Consider the following 19,337-nt stretch of genomic DNA (forward strand, 5'->3'; position numbering starts at 1 on the left):
CTGATATCCTTCATCTTTTATTTTTAATTTTAACACTTTTATTGAGTTACAATTTATATACTATGAACTTCCTCATTCTAAATGTATAATTCCATGATTTTTAATATATTTATAGAGTTGCCAGTAATTGACACAAACCAGTTTCAGAACATCTCCAGTACCCCAGAAAGTTTCTTCATGCACTTTGGCAGTCAGTGCCTGGGTCTGCTCCCAGCCCCATGCAAAAACTGAACTGCTTTCTGTGACTGGGAATCTGCCTTTTCTGGTTATTTTATGTAAATTAAATCATAGTATATATAGTCTTTTGCACCTGGCTTCTTTCACTTAGCATAATGTTTTTGAATAGTTTTTCATGAATAAATGCTTCTTAGTTTGCTGTAATCTGTTAGTCAATTTCCAGGTCACTTAAATGGTTGTTTTTGATAATTTGGTCCAGTTTTATAGTTTCTTTTTGGGGGATAAAATTTGGTGACTTCCTTCTACCACACAGATCCAAACCATATCAGACCTCCGGCATAGTGGTGGGAGGTGATTGGATCATGAGGGTGGATTTCTTATGAATGGTTTAGTACCATCCTCTTGGTACTGTCCTTGCAACAGTGAGTGAGCTCTGATGAGATCTGGTCATTTAAAAGTGTGTGGCGCCTCCCCCTCCCCCGATCTTTCTTGCTCCTGCTTTGGCACATGAAGTACCTTCTCACCATTCACCTTCTGCCATGATTGGAAGCTTCCTGAAACCTCCCTAGATGCAGAGCTGCTCTTCTTCCTGTACAGCTTGCAGAACCATGAGCCAATTAAACCTCTTTTCCTTATAAATTACCCAGTCTCAGGTATTTCTTTATAGCAATGTGAGAACAGACTGATACAAGGTCCCAGCCCTTCCTTCCTTCATTTTATTTTATTTTTTTAATTTTGGGAAGGAGATGAAAGAGTCCAGGTGTAACCTGGCATTGACTCCACTTGGATGCTGTACTTTATAGCAATTGTCGGAAAACTTACTTTCTTAAATCATCTATTGCAATGTTTGACATAGGCCATTCAGAAATGTAGAAGATTGAAAGTTTCTGTTCGAGAATCTTTTCATTTTCAATATTGTAGTTCCTCAACCTGGAATCTGCAAGAAGAGACTCCTCTTTTGAATTCATAGTAACTTTTGTCATTTCTAATTTTCTCAGTGAACGGATGTTGAAAGTGTAAATGTGAATGTCAGCATAAATGTGAATGTCATAAAGAGAAACTTATACTTAAAGGTGGGGAACTTATAGTCTCAACCATGGCATTACTCATGATCATTTCTTTCCTTAGCTCTGCCCCAAAAATGCAAAGTATCTACCCAGCAAGCATATGTGCAATAGAGGACAATGATCTTTTATCCTTATACCCCATTATCCTTCACCCATCGTAGAAAGAATTAAGTTTTCAGGGGAGGAGCAATAGAGCTTTCAGTCCGAGCAAGACTATAATCACCATCTAGAAACACCTCCAGCCTGGGAACATGTGGCATCTTTCTATTCCCCACCCTGCAGAAACCTAACCCTGGGTCACAGACCGCATATCCCAGAGAAGGCAGTGCTCAATTCAGTACATGGCACAAAATAGAAACTCAATAAACCCTGGTTGGGTTGAAATGAAAGGCACATAAGTATGTTGGTGGTGGTGATGGTGGAGTTGTGTGAATAATAATGGGTCAGTGGGTCTGTTTTCCCCTTCTTAATGCTGAGAAAGCTGGAGGCCCTATTCTGTACACTGGGCAGAAAGAAGAGCTGGTTGTCTCTAGCTATCCTTGGGGATAAGAGAGAAATTATTCAGCCAGTCTTTCAGAAATGAAAATTTTGACAAATGACAAAGAAACTTCTGCCTCACATCCTGATTGGGGAGGAGCACTCAAAGAATAAAAAACAATAGACACCCCGAGGCTGCCCTAATAACCACACATTGGTAGGGCAATCACCCGTCTTAGCTGAAGACCCAAAGAGAGCAAGAATTTTCACTAAACAGTCTGATAAAGACCAGTGTAAAAACTTAGTGAGGAATTCATCAACATGATACCAATTCAGCCCCCTTCCATGAATCTTCTTAAGTACTGTCTTCACTAATGTGGTACTGTGGAAACCCTAAAAATGAGTACCAGCACTCAATCAGCTGAAGTTCTGAGATGCTCGATTCATAAAATTTTGCTTTAAGGTAAATAGTATCAGATATATAAAATCAGAAGTTCTTGGGAAAATATTTGGAAATGAAAGGAGATTTATCGTAGTAAACTGTATGTCTAACTGTATTAATAGCAGTCTCTAGGCTGCAAGGTGACTTTTGGGCATACTGTGAAGTGTTAAATATTCATAATAACCTGTCCTGGTTTCACAGGTCTTGATTTAGTTCTTGGATAAAGAATGGCTAATATCTGGTCCTCTGAGCATGTTGTTTACATATTTATTTCTTGTTGGTGTTTGTATTGTTGATGAAAATGAAAAGAAACTAGTATAGTAACGATCTTTTGGTGTATAATAAGAGACTTTATTTTCACAAACATACCATAGTCTAAGATGAAAATAATAACTTTGACCTCATTATTTTAGCCAGCTTTATTTTCCATTCTTCAGAAAGCGTATTCTCTAGGTTCTTTCCCTAGTTTCTTTCTTCCTCAGCTTTACCAAGAAGGATTCAAATACCGAATCCATGTCACCTTTCGGAGTTTCTGAACAACGCAGACTCTCTGCAGCTTGTCTACTCTGGCAAATCCTAGTTGAATACCTTGTGCCTCATTCCTGTCCTCAAGGAACACAGCAGGTGATTTTGATAGTGCTCTAGTTTCTTCCAGTTCTGCAAGATAGTAACATAGTGTTCTATTAGGCCTCAAAAACATTGTTAGAGAAGCTGGGGGTGTAGAAAAGAAGGAATATTTTTGTAAGCAGTAAAAACCTATTCTGAGGACCATCTTAATGTTTCTGCCCACTCATAATTGAAGTCAACTTTACAAGGTGAATACAAAGAAGAGGATGTATTTCTTGCAAAAGATACGATTAAAGGTCAATATATATATTTGTTCCAGAAACCTTTATTTGAAGCCGATGAATGACTTGTCGTGGGCGAGCTCTTCGGGTGCTATTAATACTTTCGGGTCACAGACCCTGGCTGTTGTTCAGAAAAGAACTACGAATCCCAGAATGCCTTTTTCCCCCCATTTTCCCCGCGAGAATCCAAGGGTGAGTTCAACCAATCCTGTCATGAAGAGCCTGTGCTATCGGCCAATCAGAAGGCGAACGTGCGCCTGGAGGCGGGTGGCGGGAAGTGCACTAGGTTTGAAATTGGAAAGTTGGCGGGGCTGTGGGAGCTGCGTCTGGAGCTCGGCTGTTGGCTAGAGTGGGCACTTATCTGGTGTGGGGAAGGCGGCGGGACTCAGGCCTGCCTGCGAAGGTGAGGGAGGTGGGCGCCGAGCCGGGCTCCTCGGCCCACCTGTCGCGATAGGGGAAACTGAATTTGGAGGCAGAATGTGTGTATTTGCGGCGGCGTTTGTGAAATGCGAATCTTGTTGCTGTTTGGGTCTCACAGCCTGGTGGAATGGGCAGCTGCGAACCCCAAGCGTTCTGGGTTTCACTGCAGGAGATATCTGTGGACCTCCTGGGAAGGTTTTAGCGTCGCAGAGTACTGGCAGGTCCAGGATTCTCCCAGGACCTCCTTTTACAGAGGATACTGAGGCCCGAGGTGACTGGCATACATCCTGGACAGAACCCGCTCAACTCCCACCTTAGTCCCTATTTTACTGTTAACTTTTACTGTTCTGAGGTGGAGAGAAACAGGGTTGAGGTGTGGGGTCTTATTCTATGGGAGGGTGCCGGCCACCTGGCGATACTGATGATCTTTGATCAGAAAGGGTTAGAGTTGGAAAAGGTGTTTTAGAAGTCAACGGTTTTACTTGTGAGAAAATGGACCCAGGGTCATAGCGTGTTTAAGTGTCCTATGCAGTTACACTTACCTACTAACAAGCTGCTAGAAGGTAAAGGTATCCTGAATTCTTGCTGCACCTTAACAACAGTTAAGCCCAGGTTACTTGATCTACTCTTGAATACCTAGAATTAAAGATAAGTTGCTATTTTCTAGCAAAGGACAAATTGCCAAAATACTGTATACCTGATTGGAATATGTGGCTGATTTGATTTCAATAAGTTAAAAAATGCAATGTGTATTCTGTTTTTAGCATTGTCCTACATAATGGTAGAGGATGAACTGGCACTGTTCGATAAAAACATAAATGAATTTTGGAATAAATTCAAAAGTACGGACACCTCCTGTCAGATGGCGGGACTAAGAGATACCTACAAGGACTCCATCAAAGCATTTGCAGGTACCTAATGTTAACTTGTATCATGCTGTTTTTGCTGTTCTAGTTTATTTTTTAGTGTTATTTCAGCTGAATTGAAAGTTCAATTTCTCTTTCAGAAAAGCTGTCTGTGAAATTAAAGGAAGAAGAACGAATGGTTGAGATGTTTCTGGAATATCAAAATCGTATGTGAAAAAGTATAAATCATGGGTTTTTTTAGATAATACATCTTTATCACGAAATCTCATACAAGTAAGACAACATATTTTGTGTGCACAAGTGCATATATGTTGTGTGTGTATGTATACACATATATATGTGTATATGTGTATATATGTATATGTATATACACACACATGTGGCTCACGCCTGTAATCCCAACACTTTGGGAGGCCAAGGTGGGTGGATCCCTTGAGCCCAGGAGTTCAAGACCAGCCCAAGCAACATGGTGAAACGCCATCTCTACAAAAAATTAAAAAAAAAAAAATATATATATATATATATAGAGAGAGAGAGAGAGAGAGAGAGATACACACACATATACACATACACACACAAAATACATACACATTAACACATATACATGTGCCTATATATAGGAATAAATATTGAGATACCATACAGCTTAAGAAAGAACATCCTACATTATACCTTCTCCCACCTTCCACAACTAACCTATCAATATATTGTTTAGTATTATGGAGGTTTTTTGTTTTTTGAGACAGCGTCTCACTTTGTCAGCCAGGCTGGAGTGCAGTGGCATGATCTGGGCTCACTTCAGTCTCGACCTCCTGGGCTCAAGTGACACTCCCACTTGAGTGGTTGCTAAGTTGCTAGGACCACCGGTGCATGCCACCACGCCTGGCTAATTTTGTATTTTTTGTAGAGATGGCATTTCACCATGTTGTGTGGGCTGGTCTTAAACTCCTGGGCTCAAGCGGTCTGCCCACCTTGGCCTCCCAGAGTGCTGGGATTTCAGGTGTGAGCCACTGTGCCTGGCCTCTAGTATTGTGTTTTTGAATGTTATATAAATGGCATTCTCTTGTATGTCTTCTGTCCATTTTTTCACTCAGCACTATACTTGTGGGATTTGTCAGTGCCAAAGTATAAATGCCAGTATTTTTTAAAAGATGAGTTTTCACGTTGGAAATCACAGCCTGGGGATTGAAAAGCTGGAGTTCTCTCAGCTCTGTTAGTACACTGGCAGTGTTTCTCTCCATATTTTTACTCCTATTCTTGCCATCTTATTTCTACCACTCTCCAGGTTGTCCAGAGTGAATCAGTAGCTTTTACTGAGACCTGGCAGTTGTTACTGAGTTCTTACACACAGGACACAAACTTGTGTCCACAGTTTAAATTCCACTAGAGATACTACATTCCAGCCTGGGCGACAGAGTGAGACCCTGTCTCCAAAAAAAAAAAAAAAAATTGTAATTGTTGTTATAATAATGTAATAGATGCTGTGTGAGGATGAGGATGGAATCTGGAGGGTTTGATTCTTCCAGTGAGGATTGCAGGATATTTAATAGCTAACCATTATCTTGTATACCACGTGCCAGGCCCTGTTCTAAGCTCTTTGCATATATTGACTCATGGATCCTCACAACAACCCTAAGAGGTATAGATACTGCTTTTAGTCTTACATGTTAGACTTTTATGACAAAATAAGCACAGAGAGGTTAAGCAGCTTGCTCATGGTTAGATAGCTGATAATGAAGAGAAATATGATTTGAACCTACAGTCTGATTATACCATGCTACTTTGGAGGAGATCACATAAAGAAGGGTTAGGGATGTTTAACAGAGTCAACATTACATTCTAGGAAGAGGAAACAGCACATGAAATGTGGCAGGAACACAAGAGCTTGTTATGTTCTGGGATGGCTAGAATACACTGTGGATGGGGAGTGGCGGAGAAGTGGCTGGAAGAACTGGTTGGCCAGATGATGGACATTCCATGTTGGGCAAAGGGGGTTAGACTGTTTTTCAGGAGATAAAGAGTTGCTACAGGATTTCAACCTGGAAAATGATATTGGATTTTTATTTCAGAAGAAGCAATCTAGTAATCATGCACAGTAAACAGGAGGGGAGTGAGACTGTTGTCCATAAAGAGAGCAGTTAAAGGAAAAACCTAGTGTAATAGTACAGGCACATAATGAGTATGGCTTGGACTAGTGACAGGTCTGAGGACTTAGACTCAAGACTGTTGGCCTGAAGGTGAGAATATGTTGTGGTCTAGGATGATTCCTTCTGACATGGAGTATGAATCAGTGGTGACACATTTACTAAGTGAGGGGTTGAAAGAGAGGAGGAGAATGTTTTTATAGGTGGGAAGGAAACATACATGGGTTCAATTTTAAATGTGTTGGGTGAATATGTTGAGTTTATTGTGCAGCAAGTCTTCAGGTGGCAATATCTGGTAGGCAATGGATATATTCATCTGGAAGCCAGCCAGGAAAGTGGTCTTTGCTGAAGATAGGGATTTGTGAGTCTTTAATGAATTTGGGGGGTTGAAGCTATGGAAGAATATGTAGAGTGGAAGAAGGTAGCCTTGGTTAGTAATAATATTTATTTACTCATTACTGTATGCCAGATACTGTGCTAAATGTCTTACATTTACCATCTCCTTCAGTCCTTATGACAGTTGTCCAGGGTTGGTATTATTTATTATTATTATTATTATTATTATTATTATTATTATTCCTACTGTACTGATATTACAGTCCCAGAGAGATTGTGATTTGCCCCAGATCATCAGATTAACTCCAGAAGCCTCACTCATCTTGAAAGCATTACGTTTTCTTTTCTTTTTTTTTTTTTTTGAGGCAGAGTCTCCCTCTGTCGCCTGGGCTGGAGTGCAGTGGCCGGATCTCAGCTCACTGCAAGCTCCGCCTCCCGGGTTTACGCCATTCTCCTGCCTCAGCCTCCCAAGTAGCCGGGACTACAGGCGCCCGCCACCTCGCCTGGCTAGTTTTTCTATTTTTAGTAGAGACGGGGTTTCACCGTGTTAGCCAGGATGGTCTCGATCTCCTGACCTCGTGATCCGGCCGTCTCGGCCTCCCAAAGTGCTGGGATTACAGGCTTGAGCCAGCATTACGTTTTCTCTACAGTCTGAGAGAGGGGTAAATGGAAGGGACCAGGAAAGACAGACTTAGTAATTGGAAAACAGAGAAAGGAAGAGAGAAGGTCACTGAAAGGGTGTTGTCAACACTGGAAGTCACACGTAAATCCAGTAAGGTAAAGACTGAGCTAGATATTATTTTGGGAATAAGAAAGGTGGAGGGAATCTGTTCACTGGCTAAATACTTGTTGAGCTACTGCTCTATACCAGGTAATCTTCTAGGAAGATACTGCAGAGAACAAAATAGCCTAAAGTTCTGGAGCCATAAATTCTAATTATCACAAGAAGGAAGATCATCTGTTGAAGGTGAGAGTCATTTACTATGGGTTGGCTTTTAAGTTATTATAAACCCTGAAGTCTGTCTAAGACAGAGATTATCCCTGTTTTACAGATGAGGAAATTGAAGCTCACTGAGGTTAAAAAACTTGCCTAAGGTCTGGGAGTAGATAGAGGATCTAAGATTGCAACCGTAGTGTCTGTGCTCTTTCCATTGTACCATACTGACCTGCATTGGAGTGAAAACGCAAGGAAGGGTTCCTCTGGCGAGTAGGAGTGAAAGTTTGAAATGTTGGTCCTGGGAATAAGACAACCAAGTGTGTACACATGCAATAATAGTCACACAGCAGGCCGGGCGCGGTAGCTCACGCCTGTAATCCCAGCACTAGGGGAGGCCAAAGCGGGTGAATCATGAGGTCAAAAGATCAGGACCATCCTGGCCAACATGGTGAAACCCCGTCTCTACTAAAAATACAAAGATTAGGCATAGTGGCGTGCGCCTGTAGTTTCAGCTACTTGGGAGGCTTAGGCAGGAGAATAGCTTGAACCTGGGAGGCGGAGGTTACAGTGAGCCAAGATCATGACACTGCACTGCAGCCTGGAGACAAAGTGAGACTCTGTCTCAAAAAAAAAAAAAAAAGAAAAAGAAAAAAAATAGTCACACAGCATCAAGGCGCCAAATTCACACAGTTCTTCAAATGTTATAGTGAAAACACTCTCATATGTAGTATTTATGTGTCACTACTTTAAAAGTTTTTGTGTTATTATTACTGGATACTCTAACCCCAGGGAATGGGGTAGCCACTGTTATCCCCATTTTACAAATAAGGAAAAGAGTTTCAGAAGTTGTGATTTTGACGGAGGTCCTTGAGTAACAACTGATGAGCTGGATCAGAGTTGAGAACTTTGACTTTCAATCTGGATTTCTTGTATAGTACAATTCTACTTAACTCTTATCTTTAAAGAATAGCATTTTTCTTTCTAGTAAGATGTTTATTTTTAAATTATACTTGACATAATATATGATCATGTTCATATTCTTAGAACATACAGAAAAGTAAACAAAAATATCACCCGTAATGTTGAGAACCACATTTAACAAAATGACTTTCTAGCTTTTATTTTTCATGAGCGATGTAGATTTTTAACATAATTATATTCATGGTATCTAGATAACTATCTTTTTTTTCCAACTTTGAGAGTATTTTCCCACATTCCTATTTTTTTGAAAATACATTCCATTTTATTGATATACCATGTGTTTTGTTTTTTTTTTTTTTTTTTGAGACGGAGTCTCGCTCTGTCGCCCAGGCTGGAGTGCAGTGGCCGGATCTCAGCTCACTGCAATCTCTGCCTCGCGGTTTCACGCCATTCTCCTGCCTCAGCCTCCCGAGTAGCTGGGACTACAGGCGCCCGCCACCTCGCCCGGCTAGTTTTTTTGTATTTTTTAGTAGAGATGGGATTTCACCGTGTTAGCCAGGATGGTCTCGATCTCCTGACCTTGTGATCCACCCGTCTCGGCCTCCCAAAGTGCTGAGATTACAGGCTTGAGCCACCGCGCCCGGCCAATATACCATGTTTTAAAAATCATTTACTTGTTAGCCATTGAAGATGTTTTCAGTTTTTCATTATAAATACTGAAAAAGAATTTTTTATATAAATATTTGCATATAGCCTATTTTCTTAGAGTAACTTTGTAAAAATGAAATTGCTGGGTCAAAGGAGGTGAATACTCTTAAGGCTGTTTTATTTTACAATGTCAAAAATATTTTCTAGAAGGACCTTAGCATTTTGCATTCCTCTCAACATTAGTTGTTATTTTTGTAAACATTGTTGTAATAAATGAAAATTGAAATCTTACTGTTTTACTTGCATTTCTGTGATTAATCTGAGGTTAAATTATCTTCCATATTTAGTAACCATCTGCATTCTGTGTTTCATCTGTTTATCCCTTTGTCTGTTTTTTTTCTTAGGAATTTGTATTTGTGTCTTCCTCTTGAGATTAAAATGGTAGCCCATTGTTGGGAGAGGATAGTTTAATGGGCAAAGCATTGTCTTTGAAGTCAAGACCTGAGTTTGAATACAGTCTATTTATTTTTGAGAAGGAGTCTCGCCCTGTCATCAGGCTGGAGCAGTGGTGCGATCTCAGCTCACTGCAACCTCTGACTCCCTCCCTGGTTCAAGCTATTCTCCTGCCTCAGCCTCCTGAGTAACTGGGATTACAGGCACACATCACCACACCCAGCTAATTTTTGTATATTTAGCAGAGACGGGGGTTTCACCACGTTGGCCAGGATGGTGTCGATCTCCTGACCTCGTGATCTGCCCGCCTCGGCCTCCCAAAGTGCTGGGATTACAGGCGTGAGCCACTGTGCCTGGCCCTTATTATTTCATCCTAACAAATATAGCTTTGGGCAAGTTACTGAACTGCTGAGTCTTTTTCCTCTTCTTTTAAAAAAGTAGCAAAAGACTAAAGAATTTACTTTGGATTTCAGCACTGTTTAGAGAATAATCTACCTCTTGAACATTGATTTGATATTTCATTTATCATATTAACTTCCTAGATATGCCAACATTTGTTTGGCATGTCTTTTATAATATTTAGAAGCATAAAATATCTCTTCATATATCCAGATCAAATATGTGTCTCAGACAAGCTTTGCAGTTTTTTTCAAAGAGAGGCTACATATTTCTTGATCTAGGTTGATTCTGAATTTTCTGTTTGTTACCTCTATAAACAAGAATTCCCTGTTGCCTGAGGAATGCTTGTCTTGAGAGATGTTGTTCAAGCACTGAGAATTCCATGCTCACTTCGATTTGGGAAACAGATCATAGTGTATTTCTCTTTTGAAGATTTATGGTATTTAAAGTCTTCATAAATTTGGTGGTGGACTAACTTGTTTAACTTTGAGAACAAAATTACTCATCCGTGGAGCACATATTTACTTGTAATTAAAATACTGGAATTAAATGACAGTATAGATAGTTCAGTTTATTTGATACAATTCTAGACTACTGGTATTACTAATTGACATTTGATTTTAAAGTGTTTAGATTTCATTTAAGTATTAGTAAAACTAAATCTTTAACTCAAAAATTCAAAAGCACATTATAAAGCACCCTTGAGCTCTACTGGCTCTGGTTATTTGACCTTGGTAACCTCTGCCCTAGAGCTCTTAGGCTTTTTGTGCCTTCCTGCCTTATTTAGTCCCCTGATGGACACTTTGGGGACACTGTCTCTGGGCAGTGGGCCCCAAGTAGCAGCAGTTGTATCTTTCTTCCGACAAACAGAGGAAGAAGTGGCCCTGCCAGGGTTATTCTCCCAGCAGAGAGGTCTGGCCAGGTTTATGCACAGGCATTATTGTTTTTATTTTGAGCATGGGCATGAGAAAGGGGTGGGTAGTTGCAGAAGCTGAGTGTTTAAGAGGGCTAGGGCAAGAAGAACTTGTACAGATAGTGACAGGGACATGGGGGAGGCAGGGAGGTTAGAGGGATTAAAGCCAAGAAGTAATGAGGTGCTGGCCAATATGTGAGACAGATATAAAGGCCAGTATTTTGGTACATGGATACCTTGTTGAATTGCACTTCCCTTTATTGCACTTTACAGATATTGCAATTTTTACAAATTAAAGGTTAATGGCAACCATGTGTCAAGCAAGTCTATGGGCACCATTTTTCCATCAGCATGGGCTGACTTCATGTCTATCATATATTGGTAATTCTCACAAGATTTCAGACTTATCATTATTATATTTCTTGTGGTGCTCTATAATCAGTGATCTTTTACATTACTGTTGTAATTGTTTTAACTGCCATGAATGACACCCATATAAGATGACAAACTTAATGGATAAATGTTGAGTGACTTCTGACTGCTCCACCGACTAGCCATTCCTGTCATTCTTCCTCTCCTTGGGCCTCCCTAGTCCCTGAGACACAGCAGTATTGAAATTAGGCCAATTAATACCCCTATAGTGACCTCTAAGTGTTCAACTGAGAGAAGGAGTCATAGGTCTCTCACTTTAAAGCAAAAGCTAGAAATGATTAAGCTTAGTGGGAAAGTGTATTAGAAGCTGAGAAAGGCTGAAAGCTTGGCCTCTTGCGCCAGTTAGCAAAAGTGCTAATTCAGTGAACACATGAATGATAAGAGAGAGACAGCCTTATTGTTAATGTAGAGAAAGTTTTAGTGGCCTGAATAGAAGAGCAAACAAAACACAACATTCATTTAAGCAAAAGCCTAATCCAGGGTAAGACTCTAGCCCTCTTCAATTCTATGAAGACTTGAGAAAGATGAGGAAGTTTCAGAAGAAAAGTTTGAAGCTAGCAGAAGTTGGTTCATGAGATTTAAGGAAAGTAGCTGCCTCCATAACATAAAAGTGCAAGATGAAAGCAGCAGTGCTAATGTAGAAGCTACAGCAAGTTATCTAGCTAAGATCATTGAATGAACAGATCATTAAAGAACAGATTTTCGATGTAGATGAAACAGTTTTCTATTGGAAGAAGATACCATCTAAGACTTTCATAGCTAGAGAGAAGTCAACACCTGGCTTTGAAGCTTCAAAGGACAGGCTGACTGTTTTTAGGGACTAATGCAACTGGTGACTGTAAGTTGAAGCCAGTGCTCACTTGCCATTCCCCAAATCCTAGGGCCCTTAAGAATTGTACTAAATCTACTCTGCCTATGTTCCATAAATGGAACAGCAAAGCCTGGATGACAGCACATGTGTATATAGCATAGTTTACTGAATATTTTAGGCCCACTGTTGAGAACTTCTGCTCAGGAAAAAAGATGCCTTTCAAAATATTCCTGCTTATTAACAATGCATCTGATCAGCCGAGAGTGCTGATGGAAATTAATGTTGTTTTCATGCCTGCTAAGACAACATCCATTCTGCAGCCTATGGATCAAGGGGTAATTTTGACTTTCTCGTCTCATTATTTAAGAAATAAGGCTGTAGCTACCACAAATAGTGATTTCCTTTGATGGATCTGGGCAAAATAAATTGAAAACCTTCCAGAGAAAGGATTCACCATTCTAGATGCCATAAAACATTCATGATTCACAGGAAGAGGTCAAAATATCAACATGAACAAGAGCTTGGAAGAAGTTGATTTTAACCCTCATGGATGACTTTGAGAGGTTCAAGACTTCAATGGAGAAAGTAACTACAGATGTGGTGGAAATCACAAGAGATCTAGATTTAGAAGTGGAGCCTGAAGATGTGACCAAATTGCTGCCATCTCATGATAAAACTTGAGTGGATAAGGAGTTGCTTCTTATGGATGAGCAAAGAAAGTGGTATTATGGAATGGAATCCACTCCTGGTGAAGATGCTGTGAACATTGTTTGACAACAAAGGATTTAGACTATTACATAAACTTAGTTGATAAAGTAGCAGCAAGGTTTGAGAAGACTGACTCCCATTTTGAAAGAAGTTCTACCAGGGGTAAATGCTGTCAAACACCATTGTATGCTGCAGAGAAATCTTTCATGAAAGAGTTGATTGATGCAGCAAACTTTGTTGTTGTTCTGTTGTAATAAATTGCCACAGCCACCCCAGCCTTCAGCAACTACCACCCTGATCAGTCAGCAGCCATCAACATCAACGCAAGACCTTCCCCCTGCAAAAGTTTAGGACCTACTGAAGGCTCAGACGATTATTAGCATTTTTTAGCAATAAAATATTTTTAATTAAGATATGTACATTGGTTTTTTAGCCATAATGCTATTGCACACCTAATAGACTACAATATAGTGTAAAATAACTTTTCTATGTACTGGGAAACCAAAACATTGGTGTGACTTGCTTTATTGCAATATTCGCTTTATCACAGTGATCTGGAATAGAACTTGCAATATCGGCAAAGTATGCCAGTACTTAAAAATAGCACAGAATAGCAAAAACTAATAAAACCAATAAAAACAAAGCGCAAAAACGAATATTACAGCTATGAATATTAGTATAAACATCTGTTCTTACCTATGTATTAATCACTGGTGTTATGTACAAAAACTATTGATTTTTTTGGTGTGTAGTACCACCAATTCTGATAGGTTTTCAGTAGATTTTTCTGAGTATTCTAGATAGATGTCTATTGTCTACCTATAATGAAAAATAGTTCTTTTTTTTTTTTCGTTATAGTTTTACCAGCTAAATGTCTTGGCCAGAAACTTCTAGGGAAATATTAAATAACAGTGCTAACTGGCATCTATTTTATTCCTTTTGGAAATGCCAAATATATATTATGAGATTTGAAAGGTTTTTTGATTTGTTTCTATCATTTTAAATGTCCTTCCATTTATAGTTTAAGAATCAGTGTCAGGAGTGGATGCTGAATTCACATGAAATGTTCCTTCAATTCTTATTCATGTGATAGATTTTCCTAATATTACACCTTTACTATATAAAATCCTTAGAATAAACTATATTTGCTCTTGGTGGACTATTTTTAATGTAAGTTAATATTTTGCTGAGCATCTTTGCACCTATGTTTTTTTTTTTTTTTTTTTTCCTTTTTTTTTTTTTTTTTTTTTTTTTTTTTTTATTATACTTTAAGTTCTAGGGTACATGTGCATAACGTGCAGGTTTGTTACATATGTATACTTATGCCATGTTGGTGTGCTGCACCCATCAACTCGTCAGCACCCATCAATTCATCATTTATATCTTGTATAACTCCCCAATGCAAGCCCTCCCTCCTCCCCCCTCCCCCCTCCCCATGATAGGCCCCAGTGCGTGATGTTCCCCTTCCCGAGTCCAAGTGATCTCATTGTTCAGTTCCCACCTATGAGTGAGAACATGCGGTGTTTGGTTTTCTGTTCTTGTGATAGTTTGCTAAGAATGATGGTTTCCAGCTGCATCCATGTCCCTACAAAGGACGCAAACTCATCCTTTTTTATGGCTGCATAGTATTCCATGGTGTATATGTGCCACATTTTCTTAATCCAGTCTGTCACAGATGGACATTTGGGTTGATTCCAAGTCTTTGCTATTGTGAATAGTGCCGCAATAAACATACGTGTACATGTGTCTTTGTAGTAGAATAATTTATAATCCTTTGGGTATATACCCAGTAGTGGGATGGCTGGGTCATAAGGTACATCTAGTTCTAGATCCTTGAGGAATTGCCATACTGTTTTCCATAATGGTTGAACTAGTTTACAATCCCACCAACAGTGTAAAAGTGTTCCTATTTCTCCACATCCTCTCCAACACCTGTTGTTTCCTGACTTCTTAATGATTGCCATTCTAACTGGTGTGAGATGGTATCTCATTGTGGTTTTGATTTGCATTTCTCTGATGGCGAGTGATGATGAGCATTTTTTCATGTGTCTGTTGGCTGTATGAATATCTTCTTTTGAGAAATGTCTGTTCATATCCTTTCCCCACTTTTTGATGGGGTTGTTTGTTTTTTTCTCGTATATTTGTTTGAGTTCTTTGTAGATTCTGGATATTAGCCCTTTGTCAGATGAGTAGGTTGCAAAAATTTTCTCCCATTCTGTAGGTTGCCTGTTCACTCTGATGGTAGTTTCTTTTGCTGTGCAAAAGCTCTTTAGTTTAATGAGATCCCATTTGTCAATGTTTGCTTTTGCTGCCGTTGCTTTTGGTGTTTTAGACATGAAGTCCTTGCCCATGCCTATGTCCTGAATGGTACTACCTAGATTTTCTTCTAGGGTTTTTATGGTATTAGGTCTAACATTTAAGTCTCTAATCCATCTTGAATTAATCTTCGTATAAGGGGTAAGGAAAGAATCCAGTTTCAGCTTTCTACTTATGGCTAGCCAATTTTCCCAGCACCATTTATTAAATAGGGAATCCTTTCCCCATTTCTTGTTTCTCTCAGGTTTGTCAAAGATCAGATGGCTGTAGATGTGTGGTATTATTTCTGAGGACTCTGTTCTGTTCCATTGATCTATATCTCTGTTTTGGTACCAGTACCATGCTGTTTTGGTGACTGTAGCCTTGTAGTATAGTTTGAAGTCAGGTAGCGTGACGCCTCCAGCTTTGTCCTTTTGACTTAGGATTGTCTTGGCAATGTGGGCCCTTTTTTGGTTCCATATGAACTTTAAAGCAGTTTTTTCCAATTCTGTGAAGAAACTCATTGGTAGCTTGATGGGGATGGCATTGAATCTATAAATAACCTTGGGGAGTATGGCCATTTTCACGATATTGATTCTTCCTATCCATGAGCATGGTATGTTCTTCCATTTGTTTGTGTCCTCTTTGATTTCACTGAGCAGTGGTTTGTAGTTCTCCTTGAAGAGGTCCTTTACATCCCTTGTAAGCTGGATTCCTAGGTATTTTATTCTCTTTGAAGCAATTGTGAATGGAAGTTCATTCCTGATTTGGCTCTCTGCTTGTCTGTTACTAGTGTATAAGAATGCTTGTGATTTTTGCACATTAATTTTGTATCCTGAGACTTTGCTGAAGTTGCTTATCAGCTTAAGGAGATTTTGGGCTGAGACGATGGGGTTTTCTAAATATACAATCATGTCATCTGCAAACAGGGACAATTTGACTTCTTCCTTTCCTAACTGAATACCCTTGATTTCTTTCTCTTGCCTGATTGCCCTAGCCAGAACTTCCAACACTATGTTGAATAGGAGTGGTGAGAGAGGGCATCCCTGTCTTGTGCCAGTTTTCAAAGGGAATTTTTCCAGTTTTTGCCCATTCAGTATGATATTAGCTGTGGGTTTGTCATAAATAGCTCTTATTATTTTGAGGTACGTTCCATCAATACCGAATTTATTGAGCGTTTTTAGCATGAAGGGCTGTTGAATTTTGTCAAAAGCCTTTTCTGCATCTATTGAGACAATCATGTGGTTCTTGTCTTTGGTTCTGTTTATATGCTGGATTACGTTTATTGATTTGCGAATGTTGAACCAGCCTTGCATCCCAGGGATGAAGCCCACTTGATCATGGTGGATAAGCTTTTTGATGTGCTGCTGAATCCGGTTTGCCAGTATTTTATTGAGAATTTTTGCATCAATGTTCATCAGGGATATTGGTCTAAAATTCTCTTTTTTTGATGTGTCTCTGCCAGGCTTTGGTATCAGGATGATGTTGGCCTCATAAAATGAGTTAGGGAGGATTCCCTCTTTTTCTATTGATTGGAATAGTTTCAGAAGGAATGGTACCAGCTCCTCCTTGTACCTCTGGTAGAATTCAGCTGTGAATCCATCTGGTCCTGGACTTTTTTTGGTGGGTAGGCTATTAATTGTTGCCTCAATTTCAGAGCCTGCTATTGGTCTATTCAGGGATTCAACTTCTTCCTGGTTTAGCCTTGGGAGAGTGTAAGTGTCCAGGAATTTATCCATTTCTTCTAGATTTTCTAGTTGATTTGCATAGAGGCGTTTATAGTATTCTCTGATGGTAGTTTGTATTTCTGTGGGGTCAGTGGTGATATCCCCTTTATCATTTTTTATTGCATCTATTTGATTCCTCTCTCTTTTCTTCTTTATTAGCCTTGCTAGCGGTCTGTCAATTTTGTTGATCTTTTCAAAAAACCAACTCCTGGATTCATTGATTTTTTGGAGGGTTTTTTGTGTCTCTATCTCCTTCAGTTCAGCTCTGATCTTAGTTATTTCTTGCCTTCTGCTAGCTTTTGAATGTGTTTGCTCTTGCCTCTCTAGTTCTTTTAATTGTGATGTTAGAGTGTCAATTTTAGATCTTTCCTGCTTTCTCTTGTGGGCATTTAGTGCTATAAATTTCCCTCTACACACTGCTTTAAATGTGTCCCAGAGATTCTGGTATGTTGTATCTTTGTTCTCATTGGTTTCAAAGAACATCTTTATTTCCGCTTTCATTTCGTTATGTACCCAGTAGTCATTCAGGAGCAGGTTGTTCAGTTTCCATGTAGTTGAGCGGTTTTGATTGAGTTTCTTAGTCCTGAGTTCTAGTTTGATTGCACTGTGGTCTGAGAGACAGTTTGTTATAATTTCTGTTCTTTTACATTTGCTGAGGAGTGCTTTACTTCCAATTATGTGGTCAATTTTGGAATAAGTGCGATGTGGTGCTGAGAAGAATGTATATTCTGTTGATTTGGGGTGGAGAGTTCTATAGATGTCTATTAGGTCCGCTTGGTGCAGAGATGAGTTCAATTCCTGGATATCCTTGTTAACTTTCTGTCTCGTTGATCTGTCTAATGTTGACAGCGGAGTGTTGAAGTCTCCCATTATTATTGTATGGGAGTCTAAGTCTCTTTGTAAGTCTCTAAGGACTTGCTTTATGAATCTGGGTGCTCCTGTATTGGGTGCATATATATTTAGGAGAGTTAGCTCTTCCTGTTGAATTGATCCCTTTACCATTATGTAATGGCCTTCTTTGTCTCTTTTGATCTTTGATGGTTTGAAGTCTGTTTTATCAGAGACAAGGATTGCAACCCCTGCTTTTTTTTGTTCTCCATTTGCTTGGTAGATCTTCCTCCATCCCTTTATTTTGAGCCTATGTATGTCTCTGCATGTGAGATGGGTCTCCTGAATACAGCAGACTGATGGGTCTTGACTCTTTATCCAGTTTGCCAGTCTGTGTCTTTTAATTGGAGCATTTAGTCCATTAACATTTAAGGTTAATATTGTTATGTGTGAACTTGATCCTGCCATTATGATATTAACTGGTTATTTTGCTCGTTAGTCGATGCAGTTTCTTCCTAGCCTCGATGGTCTTTACATTTTGGCATGTTTTTGTGATGGCTGGTACCGGTTGTTCCTTTCCATGTTCAGGGCTTCCTTCAGGGTCTCTTGTAAGGCAGGCCTGGTGGTGACAAAATCTCTAAGCATTTGCTTATCTGTAAAGGATTTTATTTCTCCTTCACTTATGAAACTTAGTTTGGCTGGATATGAAATTCTGGGTTTAAAATTCTTTTCTTTAAGAACGTTGAATATTGGCCCCCACTCTCTTCTGGCTTGTAGAGTTTCTGCCGAGAGATCTGCTGTTAGTCTGATGGGCTTCCCTTTGTGGGTTACCCGACCTTTCTCTCTGGCTGCCCTTAAGATTTTTTCCTTCATTTCAACTTTGGTGAATCTGGCAATTATGTGTCTTGGAGTTGCTCTTCTGGAGGAGTATCTTTGTGGCGTTCTCTGTATTTCCTGAATTTGAATGTTGTCCTGCCCTACTAGGTTGGGGAAGTTCTCCTGGATGATATCCTGAAGAGTGTTTTCCAACTTGGTTCCATTTTCGCCCTCACTTTCAGGCACCCCAATCAGACGTAGATTTGGTCTTTTTACGTAATCCCATACTTCTTGCAGGCTTTGCTCATTTCTTTTTCTTCTTTTTTCTTTTGGTTTCTCTTCTCGCTTCATTTCATTCATTTGATCTTCAATCGCTGATACTCTTTCTTCCAGTTGATCGAGTCGGTTACTGAAGCTTGTGCATTTGTCACGTATTTCTCGTGTCATGGTTTTCATCTCTGTCATTTCGTTTATGATCTTCTCTGCATTAATTAGTCTAGCTGTCAATTCTTCCACTCTTTTTTCAAGATTTTTAGTTTCTTTGCGCTGGGTACGTAATTCCTCCTTTAGCTCTGATAAGTTTGATGGACTGAAGCCTTCTTCTCTCCTCTCGTCCAAGTCATTCTCTGACCAGCTTTGATCCGTTGCTGGCGATGGGCTGCGCTCCTTCGC

General features: G+C 39.6%; 1 protein-coding gene across 2 annotated transcripts in view; it reads left to right on the forward strand.

Moving 5' to 3' along the window:
- Window positions 1-3,286: 3,286 nt before the first annotated feature.
- The window catches only part of SPC25 (SPC25 component of NDC80 kinetochore complex), a 30,548-nt gene continuing 14,497 nt past the window's right edge, over window positions 3,287-19,337 (forward strand). For both annotated transcript variants that reach the window (XM_030916513.1, XM_010354413.1), the window contains exons 1-3: window positions 3,287-3,414; window positions 4,196-4,342; window positions 4,438-4,503. In XM_030916513.1, coding sequence (XP_030772373.1) covers window positions 4,210-4,342; window positions 4,438-4,503 — 199 coding nt within the window. In that variant the 5' untranslated portion in view covers window positions 3,287-3,414; window positions 4,196-4,209. The remainder of the gene's footprint in view (window positions 3,415-4,195; window positions 4,343-4,437; window positions 4,504-19,337) is intronic.

This window comes from Rhinopithecus roxellana, chromosome 14 (assembly GCF_007565055.1).
Source record: "Rhinopithecus roxellana isolate Shanxi Qingling chromosome 14, ASM756505v1, whole genome shotgun sequence".
Taxonomy (NCBI): domain Eukaryota; kingdom Metazoa; phylum Chordata; class Mammalia; order Primates; family Cercopithecidae; genus Rhinopithecus; species Rhinopithecus roxellana.